The sequence below is a fragment of the Bactrocera dorsalis genome, chromosome 4 (assembly GCF_023373825.1).
Source record: "Bactrocera dorsalis isolate Fly_Bdor chromosome 4, ASM2337382v1, whole genome shotgun sequence".
NCBI classification, from domain to species: domain Eukaryota; kingdom Metazoa; phylum Arthropoda; class Insecta; order Diptera; family Tephritidae; genus Bactrocera; species Bactrocera dorsalis.
In genome coordinates, this window is record NC_064306.1 from 36,791,950 (window position 1) to 36,811,914 (window position 19,965).

Below are 19,965 nucleotides of genomic sequence, written 5' to 3' on the forward strand. Positions count from 1 at the left end.
ACCGTTTGAAGGCGAGCAAAGGTGAAAAGGCCAACCATTCCTCCCCAGGGTTATGCGCTGGGTTTGGGATCTGCCACATAAAAAGCACTATCAATGAATAGAAAAAATCAACCTCGGTCGGCTATAACCGCGTAAGCGGTGCCTACGCCATTAAAGAAGAAAAAGATCTCAAAATAAAAAACTCGATACTGCAATTGTTATGCACACGATTGTTTATGCCTATATGCGCCATGCACGTGAGTGCGTTTGTTGCTAGCGAATTCGTTGATGCGTCTGTGCGACTGTTGGCTTATCTCTTCCGCCCTCCGTCCAACCCGCCGTCCGTCGTCCGCATGTTTGAACTTTGAGTGCGCATGCAATGCGGTTTGTTTATTAAAAGCGAATTGCTTAAGTGGAACCACGGCCAAAAAGCCGGCCGGATCGGCGTGCCGCGTCTGTCTACTCAGCCAGACCCGGCGTCCAACCGGCATTGCGGCTGTTTTGTTTTTCGTGCGTTTCTTCTGTTTCTTTTATTTTTTTCTTTGTTTTTTTTTTCTGTTCCTCATTTCATTTGTTTTCAAGACGTCTGCGGCGCATCGCCTAATGCAACACACGTCGCGGGCGCGCGGCCTGTGACTGTGTCTGGCTTTCGTCGTTTTGTTTACCGATTGACTCATTCATACAGGTTTTTGAACTTGCACAAGGTTTGCGCGCAGTCGCGATCTGCCTGCCTGCGCTTGACTGGCTACCTGACTGTACGACCGTCCGGCTGACTGACTCGCAGACGCTTCGCCGCAAGACGCTAAAAAGCTGTGAATTTTCGGTTTTGTTGTTTCTTCTTCACCACTTTGACGTCTGCGCGTTTCTTGCTTTTTGTTTTGTTTTGTTGTTTTGTTTATGCACTTTTTACCCGCCAGATTTTTTGTTTACATATTCCTCAGTTATGCTTTTTTTCAGCGCATTGCGTCGATTTGCCTGCAACTCATGGCGTTCGTTGGTGTTTTTTATTTGCCCGTTGGATTCAAAAAGTAAGTTTAAGTATCTTGCGGGGGGCCGTAGCCGGTGCCCACAGTTTAAACTGCTGATGACAATGACTTTGTATTTATTTCTTCGACTCTTTGGTCTTTTGTGTCTTTCAACTTGAACCGCGTCATTTCGACCTCTACTTAAATCTTAATTAGTTGATATGTTAACTCTCGATTGCATTTCATTAGCGATTTGCCGAAATCATCGTGGGGACCCATACACTCGAAAGTGCTGAAAGTGACAACATCTTAAAAGCCCATCATTTAGCTGTTCTTCTGCCTGCATTGTTTCATGAGAGATTTTGTTTTCGGAACGCCTCTTATTTATGGTGTGATGGCTTTATGAGCTGTGAGCCGGACGTTATACACCAACAACGAACAACAAAATGCTCGCATGCCATAAACGATCATTATCTGCATCCCTGCGTCCATTTCGTGCGGGCCGCACGTTTTAGGATACAATACTTCACCTTTCGAGTTTCTCCATTCCTGGAACACATTTGTCGGTTATGACAAATGAAGATTGTTGCTTTTGCATTCCACTTATGTGTGCGTTAATTTGAATATTTGAATCAATTCTTTAATGCATTCACTTTCAATTCATTAATTGATTTTATGAGCTCTCCAGCCTTACATTTTGGAGCTTTACGATTTACGCTAATTAGTATAAGGCTGTGTTTGTAAGTTTTATTTATTGGGAAAGATCTTTGAATGAATTTAAGGTGGAGATCTCGAATACGGTATAAGAAAAGATGTTACATGATTACTCTCTGTGAAGTTTCGTCTAATTCGATGGATATTCAGAAAGTTTACGGTATCTTTCATAGTAAAAAAGGTCTTGTCGTATACTACCGGATTGAATACCACAGCGAAGAGCTACCGAATCCAACTGAACTAGGTTACGAGTGATGGATATTTTAGGAAATTTCACTGACTTCTAAAACCGTCTTATTGATAATGAAGTAGGTAACGGAACCTCACGAATCTTTAGCCGAAAAAGCAATAAATCCAAGCGCGAATTTTTTCATCTGAAAAAGATGTTATCGTCTTAAAAGTTAACAAAGGATTGAACGAATGTAGGCTAAACGTATGGAAAAGTTACGAACGCGATGACTCAATGGTAATATTGAGGGTATATAAGAAGACAAATATAATAGATTAACTCACTGAATACCAAAATCATTTTTTCTCCCAAAAACTGCTTATTGAATTTGTAGCCGGTATCGGAAGTAATCAAAGTCCAAAAATGTATTGGGTATCTATGGATTCCATAAGTGCTATAAAAAAATTATAACGAATATAATTCAATGTTCTAATTTTCGCCATTATGTTTTAGAAAGGATTTCGGGGTAGTGACCGCAGCGGCTGGATCGAAAAAATGCCAGCCAAGAAACGAAATTTTCGACCACTTTTTGCAGAAATTGGGAGCATACATATGTCAGCAACAACGCGTCGACTATAATTTTTTAAAGGGTCAATCTTCTAGGGACTATGCGTAGGTAAGCGATTTCACATAACCCCAGGAAAACGTGCCGAATATTCTTTTTAAGGCGTCAGTCTTCTCGTAGTTCTCGTGTTCGTAGACAACACATATCCACAGAAAAAACAGTTAGGCATTGTTAAAATCTTTCTTTCCGTCTTGTTGGAACTAAAGATCGTCCACATCAACATCTACCAATGATGGCATGAAAAAGCCATTAATCATGGCTCTACTGCGTTCCTTATTGACTGCAACATTATGGCCGGCTTCATTTTTTAAAAAATATGGACCAATGATCTATCTGCCCATAGAGCAGACGAAACAGTGACTTTGTGAGACGTTAGATCCTCGTCTCAACAACTGCTTGTGTATTATTATCACTCCAAATTGGAAAAGATTGCTTGTGAACATGCTCATTCAAACAAAAGTGGGCTTCATGACTGAAAAAATTCGCATGAAATTTGGAATCGGTGGCCATCTCGTTTTGGGCTCATTCACAGAACGTTCAACTTCAATGCCTGCACGATTTGGATTTTGTAGGCTCGCAAACCAAGATCCTTACACAAAGTCTTCCATACATTGGATGCGCACAACCGCAATTGTTACGCGCGATGGCGGCAGTACACATACGGATCTTCTTCGATACTCTGTTCCATAGAAGCAACAGCGTTTTCAGTGCGCACTGTACGTCGTCTGCGAGAATGGGAATTGTCCACTAGAGTAAACGTGGTGCGAAACCGAACCCGGGTTGCATTAGTCGAATTACCCCCTCTGCTGGGCGATTATGTCTATTGTTTCTCTTTATTTTGGTAAAAAAGTTGTTCTGTAGTAAGTCTGTTCATTATGAAATGGCAAATGGGAATTTTATCAATATTAGAGTTTAGTCCGATAGGATTATTAGATCCTGTTTGATGGAGGAATAATAAATGAATTAAAGTTATTGCTAGTACAATAAAGGATAGGATGAAGTGGAATGTAAAGAATCGTGTAAGTGTGGCGTTATCTACAGCGAATCCTCCCCACACTCATTGGACTAGATCAATCCCTAAATAAGGGATAGCTGATAATAAATTAGTAATAACTGTGGCACCTCAAAAAGATATATGTATTACCCTGAGGACAGGCAGTAAAAAAAGCCAACTCAGAAAAAACGTTGCCTCATTGAAAACCCCAGGTCGAAAGAAAGCATTCATTCCAAGTGGATCTATTACCCTTCCCTCTTCAAAAAGTTGTTCATCTGTCGAAACTAACCGTTAAAAATAAATATTTCTTTAGTAGTGAAGGGTATTAAAGCTTCGGTGCATAGGAGTTAACGTTTTTCCGTATTTTAATGGTTGATCCAAGTAGAGGTATTTTTTTTCAGTAGACCTATTCGACCGAATAGAGCACGTCCAGCAAGGTTGAAAGGTTCATACCAATATCTAAACTTCGTGTAAGAGAATCTGTCTTAAATGGACACAGAGATATATAAATTACTTATGGAACTAGGCTATATTAATCGCTGGAGGTGGTCTTTGTCAATAGATTTGGTTGCTTAGATTTATTAGTTTCTCGTAAAAAATATTAATTATAGATAATCACTGCACATGGCTACCAAGATTTTAGTTTTATTGAAAGCTCTCCTCAAATTGTGCGATGCGCGGCAGAAAGCATAACTGTACGCAAAACTTTAGTTTCGAGCACAGACATACATACGTACATACATGTCATTATGTCCATATGTTTTTATGAAATATATTTTTGTTGGTTTTTTTTTCGCTGTCAATCAAGTTTTCGGAATGTGAATTTCGAAATGCGCGAAAGAAGTGTAGCTTCTTTAATGAATCACAAATTGTTAAACAGACATTTCCGTTGCTGTTGGACACTATTGAAGTGTGCTGCAAATATTAAACAACTATACGTGCTATATGCTTAGCCGAAGGCAATGTACACACATACATACACATCTATGTATTTATCAGCAGACTATGGTAAAATTAAAAGAACGCTGCATGTGGTCAAAACGGGCGGAAGTGGTGGGGTAGAGTGTTCGCGACGTTCTTGACTTTTTTTGGAAGTGATTTATTTATGATATGAGATTTTAAAGTACGTTTTTAAATGTCAGAAATATATTTGAATATTTTCAGGCTGGCTCTTGAGTGTCGACTGCTCTTAGGCGACTTACCCCAAAGTTTAAACCTTAAGCATATTAATTATCTGAAAGATCAAAGGTTATAACGAACAAAATAAGAGATTTTTAAAAATTTATTATACCGAGTAAGCAAATGTGACAAAATATGCTTTTATATTGTAATAAAAGTATGAAAATATAATTGACGCCTAAGTCTCTGTGGGATATAGAGCGAGCTTGCACACCAACTATTCGAGTTCAACTTGATTTTCCGAACAGCTCAGCAAATTGTATAAGAAGCTCCTAATAGAAGTACGCTCAAAAGTTTTGCATTCCCTTAAAATAAATTTTATTCGGAATAGAATCCCACCACAGCCAAATTTCATTTCGAAAAATACTTGATGTAAGCATTGGTAATATATATAACTTTTACCAAATTAAACGAGTCTAGTCGGAAAAAAGTTGAAAGTTAGTCCGCGAGGAACTTAAATACCGGTAATAATATTTATATCTTAACCAACCCACCCAACCCTTTCTTAAAATTGGTAAAATAGGTCTATAGCTCTGTTTCTATCCGTCTACCAAACTCAGCTAGCATTTTCTAAGCGGAAGTACTAGGCATAGAGAATACCTGTTGAGTTCTATTGAATAACTACAGCATGTTTGGCCTTGTCGACTCCACAGGTCAACTCCTTCTTCTTCAGGTCAACTCCACTTGTCCATAATTGGGATTCCGGGTCACAGAAACATCTTCGGTAACGAAAAGGCAGACGAGTTGGCAAAGTTAGGAGCCTTTTTAGACGAATCTGAGACGCAGTTAATACTACGGCTGCTGGCAACGATCAAAACAGATCTTTATATTCAGTTTAAATGACTAGCTCAGAGCAGTTAGAAATCAATAACAAGCTTCCAGATAACAAAGTACGAGTAGATATGGCCCAAGAATGGCAGGAATAAAACTAAAGGCTTATTAAATAGGTTTAGATTTAATATACAAAGTGACAAAAAACCACCGGGAATTGTAATTAAATTCTCCGAGCAAACGATATTTCAAAAAATATATTTTGCTAAATATCTCAACAAAAAGTACAAAGCCTTCAAGGACAGCCTAGAGCTTCGTTGAAGACAACTGATCAAAATATTATAAAAGTGAAGCATATGGTGCTTGAAAATCGTCAGGCAAATGTTAGAGAGATGGCAAGAGAGCTCGACAACTCTCTCGAGTCCGTTCGAACTATTTTGATGCTTTGCTTGATCGTGCGAATTCCGATCCCACATTCATGGAGAGCATTATAACTGCCGATTAGACATAAGTTTATAAGTTTGACGTGCAAACAAGTCAGAAATCGACAGAATGGATGAAAGAAAACGAGACGAAACCAAAAAAAACCACATCAAAGCCGCTCAAAATCAAGGTCATGCACATTGTTTTTTCGATATTCGTGAAAAATTGCCCGTCAGGGGCAATAAGGAATTCTATATAGCCGTGTTGAGGCATTTGCTTGAGATCATCCGTCGAAAACCGCCGGAATTGTGGAGAACAATTCGCAGATTTTACACGATGATAATGCAACATCGCATAGAGCCACGATTGTGACCAAATTCAAAGACAAAAAACGCATTGAATACCGTCAAACCACCGCCGTATTTATTAGAGTTGTCTCCCTGTGCATTTTCCTATTCCCCAAACGGAAATTGCCGCTCCCTGGAACCCGTTTTCAGTCGATCGTAGAGATGAAACAAAATTCGCTGAAGGAGTTGAAGGAAGGCCATCAAAAAAAGTGGCTATGAAAAGTGTTTCGAGGACTAAAAGAATCGTTGGCGTAAGTGTATTACATTTGTTCGGGATTACTTTGAAGGCTACAAAATAAATATTGATGAAGTTTTGCTTTTTATTTACAATTTCCTGCACTTTTTTGTCACAATGTAAATAAGTGGTTTCATTTATAGCACCAAATGGTTTGAGTGCAATGATTAAAATGAGCGCCAGTTGAATCCACTATTCTACCACTCCTACTTACCACCTACCTAGTTCTATATCTAACTCTAGCTCCTAATATATATCGCTTACCTATATATTTGTTACCGTCACTTTTTTACTTCATTATATCAATTTATTATTTATATTATATATCACATTATATTATCCCGCAATAAAGACAGATATCTCGGAAAAATTCAGTGACAAGAGCATAGTATTATAAGTGAGCAAAATTGGATAGCATACTCATGATGTGTATATATTTTATTGCTACTATTCCACATATAATTTTGTTTGTATTTTTCAAAACATACACCTAGGCCAATGCCCTCTTTCTACAGGAAAATTTTTACAACAAAATCGTGTAAAATCGGAAATAATTTTTACAAAAAAGTATAGGGCTAGAATATAGAAATATATGTGTATTATTATAAACGGACTAATTGCTATATCGTATCCAAAGAAGCGCGCAGCAACGCCCACACTAAAAGTTCAGTCGCCAGCAACATGGCCAATTCTGGCGTCCATCTAGTCAGCGTCGCTTTTAATTGCCGTAAAGAATTCGAAATCGTTTTAATTTACTATAATACTTTTTATAAGTATGTATGCTTGAGATTTGCTTTTTTGGCTTTCTTAAAAAACTGCAACAAATCAAGCTATGTATATCAACAGCTAGATCTCATAAATGTTGTTGTTGGTTTTTTAACAAATATTTAAGAATAATATATTGCTTACTAAATATCTGCTGACAAAGTCAGCGCCACAATCTCAGAAACACACGGTTGATGAGCGATGAAAATGCTGCAAAACTATTACTGAAGTGATCGTGCTCTATATACTCTATATACAGGGTGGTCCCTATGTTGTATATATTTTTTAAATTTCATGTTATTATGATATTGACGATTTTTTCCTGCTGAACTGTTTTGCAGCATGTAATATTTTACATTTAGAAAATGTTTCGAAACTATTTTTAAAACCAAAGTTCGAGGTATAGAGCACGGGAGTATTTGTGTGAAAAAGATCTACGACTTCCGCTCTTAGACCAAGTATCCTCTGCGTAACCAAAGAATATCCGTTTGAAGGCGAGCTAAGGTGAAGTCCGTTTGAAAGCGAACGATCCTTCAACAAGGTTGTGCGCTGGGTTTGGGAGCCGTCTAAAACGCCTCAATGAAAAGGGAATAACAGTCTCGGATAAAAGAGGTCCCCGTGGCATTTACTACAGTTACCATACAAAGGCCAATAAAGACGAAGAAGAGGGTATTGTACGGATAATATTTTCTTTTAACGAATTTTCTTATAGGTTTCGTTAACAGAAGAGGCCGATTCCTTGCAACAGTGGAGAATACTACGCTACGGTTATTACTTTTAAAGGCCTTTTTTCAGTAAGATGGCGCGCCGAGTCTCGATCATATTAATTACATACTCGTATAATGAGTTTTCATGAGATGAAGCAAAGTTCTGCGAATAATCATTTGAAAAGTTCGGCCCTTAAAGTTAATATCGAAAAAGCCATTCATAAAATTGGACCACCCTATATGTATGTACAAGTATATGCACAAGTATGATTGCCACCGCCGTCCACTTGATGTGAGGACACCCAAAGCATACTCAGATATGATATTGTGACAAGTCCGTCCGACAAATCTTCTGGTACACATTTTTGTTTCTGTTTATTTATATACACATATGACAACATTTGTCACACGATGGGAATAGCATGACTGCTGCTGTCTGTCACCACGGCGGACAACTTTACCGTTTCACCGTTGGCTTGATGTGCGTGGATTGGTGTGTGTGTGATGACATTAATAATTTTCAACTGTGGCAACCTATTATTTTTAGATTTTCCAACAGCAAAAGTTGTTCTTGTTGCGTGCAGATTAATGCCTGAAGATTTGAATACACTGTTGACTTGTTGGGAAAACTGGGACAACGAATTCCGCAGAGATTACGAAAAAAATACTACCCAGACCAGAATGACAGAGTTTGAAAAGAAAAGATACCAAAATAAACGAATTCATTTGTAGCATTATAATGGCGTTTTAAAATAAGTTTCATGATTTTTAAATATTGATATTCCGTACTCGATAGCATCATTTAGCGCTTTAATTTATAAATAAATATTTTTAGGAAAAATCGCCAAAAAAGGAAACAAGTTAACTTCGGTGGCACCGAAGCTATTGTACCCTTTACAGGTGTATTTCTTATAGCATGAAAGTGTATTAAAAAGCTTTGTCTGTATTTTTATCGGTCTGTTTGAGTGGCAGCAATTTCGTCAAATAGAAATTTTTTCTGTACAAAAACTTGGATTTGGTCGATCAGCATAGTCTGAATTCGACGGTTCCGACAAATGAGCAACTTCTGCAAAAAAAAGTTGGACATGGCTAAATCGCAGTAGTTCGTCATCCTAATCATTGATTTATATATAACCCTATATCTATATCGATTAGTTTTAGCAGATATGTACATACGTACGTACAAACTTTGGGTGAAATAAACATCATATTCTGTAGCAATATGTTGCAAGAGTATAAAAACAGAGCAGTCACTCTTTTCTAACATGGATGTAAACAAAATATTTGGAATTGCTTTTACATATAATCCTGGCCAAACAACAAAGCAATGCAATTTGTTCGTTTTATGTTACAGCAAACCTGCCGAGTGTCCTCCTGTAATTTCGTTACAGCATACACAACAGTGTGGAAATGTTACACACTTCCACTTACAAACGCAGTTGTTGTCTCGTCAAGAGGAGCAGCACTGCAAAAAATTGCAAGTGCAACAGAATGACCAAATGTTTATAGAATTTCATTCATGTTCGTTAACATTCTCTGTTTGAGAGTCGTGTGTCGGTAAGTGCACGTCGGTTCGTGATCGCGATGAAATTTTGTAAAAAAGTAATCAATTACTTATTTAGTGAAGTTTTTTGAGTATTATTTACAAATTATTAGAATTTGTGAATGTAAAGTCATAATTGTGTGTCAATTAATTGAAGTGAAGGTGTGCAAATGCAATTTAGCAAAGCACTGCACAATGTGTTGGTTTGGCAAACATGTTTCAGCATGCTTGTGCATAAAATTTGCTTTTACACGAAGATTCCCAACTGTGTATTCTGAACGCAGCAAAAATGTACATATACATAAGTATGTATGTACATACATATGTATAATAGTAAATCTAAGTTTAGTATCAAATTTATCAATATTGGTAATATTAAATTATTGTTGTTATTCGATCGTAGTGTTTAAAACATGCGAAGTTCGTTTCTTTGAAAGAAATTAAATACATACATACTTATGTATGTATGCGCAGGCAATAAAATGTAAGGTTGAGTATATATGTATGTACATTCATATTTATATAAGTACATCTATTTTATATTAAAACTTTCTATAGTCATATGTATGTATGTTATATTCATATACATAAATCCATATTTATGTTTGTATAATTGTAAGAAAGAGCTAAGTTCGGGTGCAACCGAACATTTTATACTCTATACTGTTATACTCTACAGCAACAGGTTATAAGAGTATAAAAATTTACTTTGATTGAACAGTTAAAACTAAGTATCATACCAGTATGAAATTATACATAAGTATGTATGTAGGTATATCGATTTAAAATAAATATTAATAATAATGAAATAATAATAACATTTTTATAGTGAAATGTACATATGTACGTTATATGTAAATACATACATTTTTATGTTTGTATAATTGTATGAATAAATGCATATAATAAATAAGTAAGAAAGGACTAAGTTCGGGTGCAACCGAACATTTTATACTCTCTACTATTATACCCTGTAGCAACAGGTTGCAAGAGATAAAAGCTTACTTTTATTGAACAGTTAAAACTAATTATCACACCGGTATGAAATTATAATTCTGGAGAATACTTACTTTTTGATCCAACTTTGGGTATTTACAGAGGAGTATATTTAATATAAAAGTTTAGTATAAAAAGGATACAATTGGCAAAGCGGCATTACGAAAACTGACCACAGTAAATGGTTCATTCGGTGTCGCTACATCCAAGAGATGATGCTTAGCTCGAGATTGTTCCTCTTTGGTAGCCTTTGCGGTAGCAATGTCCAGATTGGCATAAACCTAGAATTAAAAAAAATCGTAAATAAAGGTTGTTTGTAATTTAAAAGTATTTTTTTAATTAAATTTTATACATAATGAAAACAATTGCTTTAAAACAATCGAACGTAAACCGATGATATCTTTTAAACGATGATCCAACCAGATGAAAAACCACAGATCAATTTAGATGATTGTAATGGTTGTTCATGCATAATTTGTGGACTTACTTCCCACCAGAGTCGACAGTTTTGTTTATTTACCATACGACTCAGATGAAAGTGAGCCTCATTGGAGAAGATAATTTTCTAAAAAAAAATCGTCGACCCGTTGACATAGCCGGCAATGCATTTCTGCGAAGGTTACTATCGGACACCGGGAAACCAGACACAAGGAGGGTTCGAGAGTGGGAGTAAAAGTGAGCTTAAAGCTAGTCAAGGAGTGGATGACCTCACCAGCTGTGCCTTCAAGCTACTTCCATCTACAACTCGTCTGAATGCCTGGCCATAGTGGAATCATCGAAAATTTTAAAGCCGATGAGCTTACAACAAGGGGCATCCATACCCGAATCCCGTTAGGACGGAACGAACAGTTTTTTCCCCTTTGTCGATGCGACAAGTGGGTTTATTCGTGGTCTCACCAATATCAGCCTATTTATCTAACCTAACTTAGGCTAGGAAAAAATCGTAAGAGACTTTTTTCGAAGAGCATTCAGTTTGAATTTTTAGTACAGTTAGAAACGAGAATTAAATTTTTCTACCTGATAATAAGAAAATATAGAAAACTTTAAGGCGGAGGACTTTTCTGTTACAATTTAGAGCTCATACTTGGAGAGACTTTCTTAGAGGTGACTAAGAACCGAAAAAAAATATTCGTTTTTTTACCCATCCTAATATACAGTTGTATGTATATGTACATATGTGTTTATATACATACAACAAACATTTTTCGTTTCGAAACTTGTTTGGACGAACATTTTCAAGGACTGTTCGGCTTTGTGCTCTATCATAAAAATCGTTAATGATTTAAAAACATTGAATTTGATACGCAAACATTATACAAAGAATTTGGACAGACTACGCTCGATATGATAAACTTTATACACTACACATACAACATACATATGTATGTACATAATACCAACAAAGACAAGCTTAAAACTGTTAAATGCAATCAATTCGACTAATTTGATCGATTCCATAGCGGAACTCAGTCTGGTCATCGGTCAGCATGCATAAAAGTAAAATTTAAATACGAAACTCTCAAATACGCTTATCTTCAACGAGTACATAGCCATAAAAAACCAACATAAATGCCAGCATGCGTGTTTGTTTAATTTGTTTTAGGTATGAACTGGATCTGCAGATAATATCTCCATAAAAAACTCTTCCGTGTTTGCTGTTTGAATGGTGTTGTTTGTTGAGTTAATTTCTTCATTGAAATGTGTGACAATTTGAATAAACATTTCAAATCAAATATAAAAACCCGCAAATTCCAAATTAACTTCTGGTTTGAGTGGACTTTTTTATCCAAATGAAAGCAACATTTTTTATATAAGAAGAATTTATACGACAAACCAGTTTTTCACACACATAAATTAGAAGAAATAAGAACAAAAGGCGTATTTTAATTGAAAAGTACAAACATGCATACGTTTAAATATATGGTTATGTATGTATACATATGTATACTTATATAAATTTCTTATAATATACATACATATGTAAATTAAAATAGAGATTTGAAGATGATTTCGTGTTGGAAAGTTTAATAAATAAAATATTATATTTATACCTAATATCGTTAAAAAGTTGGATGAAATGGTCGTTCGAATGGTCAATCCATGGGGAAACTGAAACATAAATTCAACTTTCACAGACCTGGAAATGAACACTGACACCTATCCAGTTCAGTAGGAAGGAGTCAGAAAGCTACTGTTGATCAACATGAAACTACTTTATGGAATAACCTCTATGGACCCAATACAAACTTAACCGGACACTTTCCTATAAAGCTCTATTGAAGTCTTATAGGTTGACTGAAAACGAATGTCATTGAACACGTCAACTTTTCGCTCTCCAACGGCATATTATGGCCTGGACTAGTAAAACCTCCGAAGAATTCTATTACATAAAACGTGTATAAAGTTACTTTAGATTCAACTTAACATTAATTTCAGAAAGTTTCGGTGAATTTATCGAATTCCTTTCTGAGACCTTATTCGACGCGTTTTCCGGAGTCTACGACTTTTGTAAGTTCATATTTAGACGAGGCGGGGGAACGGCATGAAAAAACGAATGAACCGTGCCGCTCGTGGTGGCTTAATTTGTAGCTCTTCGAGGTGAAAATATCAATTAAAGTGTTGAGCAGATCCATAACAATGTCATCAGTCATCGAGCAAAATTTATTTGAGTTTTCGAAGAAATAACGAGTTTTTCAATAACAACTCTACAAAAATGGTGTTATTTATACGAAGTTCATCAATCGTCGCTGGCTTGTTTGCATAGACCATAGACTTGACGTAGCCCTATCGGAAAAAGCTATCAAATCGCATTGACTGGCCCATTCGTGAGATACACGTTCCCCAAACTTGATTTTCAATAAATCGATTGTGACATTCGCTGTGTGGGTTGTCACGCCGTCTTGTTGGAACCACATATTGTCCAAGTCCATATCATCCAATTCGGGTCGAAGATATTGAGTTATCATAAAGCGGAAGCGATTCCCATTCACAGTAATGTGCCGGTCTTAATCGTCACGACCTCATGACGCCGCCGGCCCATGAACCGCACCGAACTGTAATTTTTCCGAGATGCGATGGTGACCCATGGAGTACATGTGAATTGCTGCCTGACCAATAAATATTATCATATTTATATAATATTTTTATTATTGACGAAGCCATTCAGCTAGAAATGTGCCACATCGCTAAAGATGATTTTTTTTTGGTGAAAATCCGGATCATTTTCATGTTATTGGTCAACACAATTCACAAACATACGCGATACTGGTGGTGAAGTGGCTTTAGTTCTTGCGTCAACTTGACCTTGTAAGAATGTAGGTCAAGATCTTTCCACAAAATTCGCCACAATGACGTCACAGAAATGCCAAACGCTTCAGAACAACGTGTGAGAGACTGATTTGGATCTTCCTCAATTGATGTGCCTATGGATTTTAATTTTTATAATTGTTGATTGGACAAAGTGCTCTTAAAGTTAAGGCCACTAATTCCAAATTTTGTTAGTAAATTTTAATAATTTCGACTCGTTGTTGGATTGTATATCTTTCCATGATGAAATGGCAAACTTTACTGAAGAGAAATGTCAAAAGAGCGGGAAAAAAATGCCATCGGTCTACTTTTGTAGCGTCCCTATTGAAAACCCCGTTACATATGTAGTTATTATCTACAAACTACTCGCTTTGTTCATATAAAGAACTTTCTGACAATATTTTAAGTATATTACGGTATTTTAAATGACGATACATATATCCACCAAATATGGAGAACAAGTTTGCAAATTCCGTGTTCGTGTACGGTTGGAATGGACAAGCCCCAGCCAACGATGATGAAATAAGTATTGAGCGACATCTGAGTTTCGATGAATTAAGCGCCGCTTCATTTGAATATTTACGAATATGTATCTGTTGAAGCAACTAAGTATAATGAGTTCTGAATGCATTGTAAATTTATATTATATGTCTATCACATATGTATTATACCACTAAAATATTGATGGGTCATAAAAATCGAAATGAACCTGATGTCACCTGTTACTATCGCTCCACAAAACTCTTTCGAGTTTAATTAAGTTAAAATGTTTATAAAAAACGTAAAATGTTCATAATTATAGTGGCGAAATTAGCATAAACTCCGGAAAGTTTAAGCCGGTTTTACTACTCTAAATCTTTAATTGTCTATGCCTTTTTGTTAAACTTCGGTTTCGCTGTTTGGCGTTTCTGTTTCAAACGCTTTTATCTGGTCGTCAAATTTACTAATAGAAATGCATATATAAGTAATACCTTTAGAGAAAATGAATAAAATTAAAATATAAATAATGAATGTCAAACTAGAAATTTTTTTTATGCATGGCTCGTGTTTCGAAGCAGTTTTAATTGGCATGTCTACTGGCTGGACATTTTTTCGTAAATATTTATGTATGTATGTTATAATTGGCGAGATCAATTAGCTGACGATTTTTTGCAACTGTTAAATCCTAGTCACTTAGACGCTTAGTAGCTTTTTGCCACTAATCGGCCTATTAATGAATATTCGAAAAGTGTGCAGAGGCCGAGTGGTCAAGTGCTTCATTAGAAATTTAAGGCAATCAATGTCGGTTTTAATGTTGCTCATAAATTAAATTTTTTTGTATAAACTTGTATGCGAATTTGCAAATTTTTCGTAGGTACTAAGTGGAATTGGTTTTAGGCCGCTACCGGGATTCTAATTAAAACTCTTGCTATGTATGCCAAAGGCATAACATTAGTATGTGGAAATCACCAGCTGCTCCTAACTGTTTGTTAAGAAGCAATCTGTTAGGCTCTCTTCATACTAGTGGTTAATAGCCGGGAGGGATTCCGATTTTTTGCCAAAATACTTTTTGTGTTTCTACCATATTACTGAACCAAGTTCTAGATACGGAGCAACCCGGACCAGTTTTTATGAAGGTTCAAGAGTTGGAACCAATCAAAGATTTTGAAAAATCCGATCTTTTTTTGGTTGACAGTATACTTTAGGATGAAATCAATAAAATCATTATTCAATTAATAAAATAAAGAGTAAATATTTTTTAACACCCCCAACAATGTCACCCTGAAAATCCAACGCAGAATAACTCTTGCCAACAGGTTCTTCTCGCACTAAGCCGACAATTGTGAAGTAAAGTCTTCTCTCGACGAACAAAAACCAAACTCTATAAGTCACTCATTATTCCCGTCCTGCTATATGGTGCAGAGACATGGACGATGACAACATCTGATGAGTCGACGTTACGAGTTTTCGAGAAAAAGGTTCTGCGAAAGATTTATGGTCCTTTGCACCTTGGCCACGGCGAATATCGCATTCGATGGAACGATGAGCTGTATGAGATATATGACGACGTTGATATAGTTCAGAGAATTAAAAGACAGCGGCTACGAAAACATTCCAACTCTGAAAGTATTCCATGCAGTACCCGCCGGGGGAAGCAGAGGAAGAGGAAGACCTCCACTCCATTGGAAAGACAAGGTGGAGAAGGACCTGGCTCCGCATGAAATTTATAATTGGTGCCACGTAGAGAAATGAAGAAACGACTACTATTGTTAACTCGGTTATAATCGCGTAAGCGGTGTCTACGCTAGTAAAGATAAAGAAAACAAGTAAGGAAGAGCTAAGTTCGGGTGTCACCGAACATTTTATACTCTCGCATGATAAAGTGATAATCGAGATTTCATTATCCCTCGTTTACATATTTTTTTATTTTGCTGTAAAATAAAATAGATTAGTAGTTCCTGAGATATGGTTTTTGGTCCATAAGTGGGCGACGCCACGCCCATTTTAAATTAAAAAAAAAAGCCTGGGTGTAGCTTCCTTCTGCCATTTCTTCAGTAAAATTTAGAGTTTCTGACGTTTTTTGTTAGTCGCTTAACGCACTTTTAGTGATTTTCAACATAACCTTTGTATGGGAGGTGGGCGTGGTTATTATCCGATTATTTCCATTTTCGAACTGTATATGGAAATGCCTGAAGGAAACGACTCTATAGAGTTTAGTTGACATAGCTATAGTAGTTTCCGAAATATGTACAAAAAAACTTAGTAGGGGGCGGGGCCACGCCCACTTTTCCAAAAACATTAGGTCCAAATATGAGCCTCCCTAATGCGATCCTTTGTGCTAAATTTCACTTTAATATCTTTATTTATGGGTTAGTTATGACACTTTATAGGTTTTCGGTTTTCGCCATTTTGTGGGCGTAGCAGTGGGCCGATTTTGCCCATCTTCGAACTTAACGTTCTTATGGAGCCAAGAAATACGTGTACCAAGTTTCATTATGATATCTCAATTTTTACTCAAGTTACAGCTTGCACGGACGGACGGACTGACAGACATCCGGATTTCATCTCTACTCGTCACCCTGATCACTTTGGTATATATAACTCTATATATGACTCTTTCAGTTTTAGGACTTACAAGCAACCGTTATGTGAATAAAACTATAATACTCTCCTTAGCAACTTTGTTGTGAGAGTATAAATATGGATATAGAAATATTTACGATTCTACAAAATGTCTATTTGAATAATAACTTAAATTTATTTAACATTTTTCTAAAGCCCGAAAAATATATAATATATGCCTTAACGACGATCTTTTTTAAATGCTTTTTGTAAAAAAAAATATTGAAAAATTCTTTAAATTTTTGTAAGTTTTTTTGAATAAATTTTAAAAAACTAAACTATGACATTTAAAATAAATTATTTTAACCGTTATTTACAGTTTCCCGCTATTATCAACTTTATCTCACGCAAAAATAAAATTTAATAAATGTAACAACCCTGTCGCGTAAGCACTGACGTTTAACATACCTGCATAGAGTCAGCGCTGATTATTTCGCCGCCGAATCGCTCTGCCAATTCCAGCGACAACTTTGTTTTCCCCGTGCCGGTTGAGCCCAATATCACAATTAATGGCACTTTGCGTAACATATTTCACTGTATTTTTTACTTTGAATAATAAATAGTGTTTTCACTAAAATTTCACCACAATTTAATACCGAGAAAACGTTGAAATTTGTGCCAGAAATGTAAAAGCACGTAAAAGCGAACACATGAGCAACAAAACAAACTAAACAATCAGCTGTTCGCTTTGCTAACGCAGCGCTTGCTAGGGTGACCAGTTTATAGTTTCACATGCTTTTAGTTGTGAAATGAATGCGAATAAAGTGACCAGATGATAAATTGTTGATTTTTTTTATGAAAACATATTAAATTGTTATACCTTGAACAGGGTATATTATGTTTACCACGATGTTTCTAATACACAAAATGAAGCGTCAGAAACGCTATTAAGTATATATGGAAATGTTCCGCGCGACAAGCTGAGTCTATTTAGCCATGTCCGTCTGTATATACGCAAATTTTTTCGAGATATTGACTTGAAATTTTACACACGTATTTTTCTCCTAAGCGCGCTGCTCATTTGTCGGTACAGTTGATATCGGTCAAGTATAGCATATAGCTGTCATACAAACTGACCGACTTAACGCAAATCTATGTATGAAAATTTATTTTATTTTACGAGGTATCTTCACGAAATTTGGCACAGATTCTTATCTGAAGCATCACTACAATCTCCAAAGAAATTGTTCAAATCGGACAACTATAGCATATAGCTGCCATACAAGCTGAAAAAGTCAAACTCAAAATCTTGGACGCAAATTTGTTTTATTCGACAAGGTGTCTTCACAAAACGTCACATGGATTATTGCCGCACTGACAGATTAAAAACAAGATAAAAAAGTTTGTATACCCTTTTAGACTTTAAAAAATACCCCTGGGAAGTGTATTAGTGTTTACTACGAGTAGAACTGGAAAAAACTCGAAACATATTGACATTTCTCTCAAATATTGATAAATATGTCTCGTTATCGAGTTTCCACTGTTGTTTTAAAATGCAAAAATGTTAATTACAATTGAATTTCAATCTGAATACCTTTAATTAGATGTCATGGACCATGAAGACAAAAGGTCCTTAATATGCAGATTTTTTAAATGCAGACGTACTTATGTATACGCATATACAGATATTTTTCATTGATAGATTTCCCTCCTGTTGCTCACTTTCCATACAATGTATGAAATTAACCCTTGTCATGTTGGCTTGTCAATTTCTTGTTTCTTATGAATGCTCTATTTATCAGATTGTTACAATGTTCATTATGTGCATAAAGAAACCAAAAAATTTTAGAGAAAGAGCCAAAAACTACGACGTCATATTTAAGCTCAACACAAAAACTTCAAGTAAGACAAAAAACTTTGAGATCAACCCTCAACTACCGCGATGCCAGAAAAGTAGACCGACAGGGACAGCAAAAGACATCATATTTTTCCCCGCTCTTTCGACATTTCTCTTCAGTAAGGTTTGTAAGGTTTCATCATGGAAAAATATACGATCCAACGAGTCAAAATTAATAAAATTTATTACCGAATCAGTGGCTTCAACTACGTACAATTTATGATCGTCATAATCGTCCTGTCAGATCAACAATTAAGCGTCTAGTGGAAAAATTTGAATCCACATGCACAGTATAATATGTTCCTGTGCCAGTGAGATGAAGAAGTGGCCATAGTGTCGAGAATAATGCTGGCGCTGGCGCATCAATTGAGGAAGACTCAAATCAGTCTCTCACATGTCGTTCCCTAGCTTGGGCTCGTTTTGGCGAATTTTGGGCAAAGATCTTGGCCTGCATTCTTACAAGATCAAATTGAAGCCAGAACTGAAGCCACTTGACCATCGGAATCATCGTATGTTCGAGAATTGAGCTGAAACTTGAAAATGATCCGGATTTTCATCGAAAAATCGTTTTCAGCTGGCTTATTTCTGTCTGAATGGCTTCGTCAATATGTAAAATATGTATTATTGATCAGCCAGCAATCCATACGTACTCAATGAGTCGCAATTGCATGGCGAAAAAATTATGGTTTGGTGCGGTTCATGGGCCGGCGGCTTCACTGAGCCCTACTTCTTCCGTGATAATCAAGACCGGCACGTTACTGTGAGTGGGAATCGTTACCTCTTAATGATACTCGGATATTTTCGTCCCGTTTTGGATGATATGGACTTGAAGAATAGGAAATCACAGGACGGCGCCACAAGCCACACTGCCAATGTCACAAATGATTTATTGAAAACCGAGTTTGGTGAATGAAATGGCTCAGTCAATTGGTCACATCGGTCGTACGATTGGACTCTGTAAGACTATTTCCTGAGGAGCTACGTAAAGTCTATAGTGTAGTCCAACAAGCGAGAGAAAGGAGCTGAAAAACCCTTTTATGAATATCCAATTCTAACAACGTATACTCACTAACGATCAGACGACTATGTCGTCCAACCGTTTCTTCCTTGTTTGGATTTACTCCTTTTATGAACGCGTTTAAGCCTTGTACGTAAATACAAGCTCCTTCTAAAGTTCAAATTTCATATAAAACTGTTAAACATTGATTTTGATTTTCGAAAAACACACTCTTGCTCATGACAAAGTTCATTAACCGGTACATAAATTTGCGGATTTTATAACAAAACATTAAAATATTTTACGCCTAC

The 19,965-nt window shown here is 36.3% G+C and overlaps 1 protein-coding gene across 1 annotated transcript in view; it reads right to left on the reverse strand.

The window, feature by feature from the left end:
* Positions 1–17,501, reverse strand: part of LOC105227225 (tRNA dimethylallyltransferase) — a 151,633-nt gene extending 134,132 nt beyond the window's left edge. The window contains exons 1-2 of the mRNA XM_049456322.1: positions 17,229–17,501; positions 10,556–10,693 (exon numbers count right to left, since the gene is read on the reverse strand). Coding sequence (XP_049312279.1) covers positions 10,556–10,693; positions 17,229–17,348 — 258 coding nt within the window. The 5' untranslated portion in view covers positions 17,349–17,501. The remainder of the gene's footprint in view (positions 1–10,555; positions 10,694–17,228) is intronic.
* Between the last annotated feature and the right edge of the window lie 2,464 nt (positions 17,502–19,965).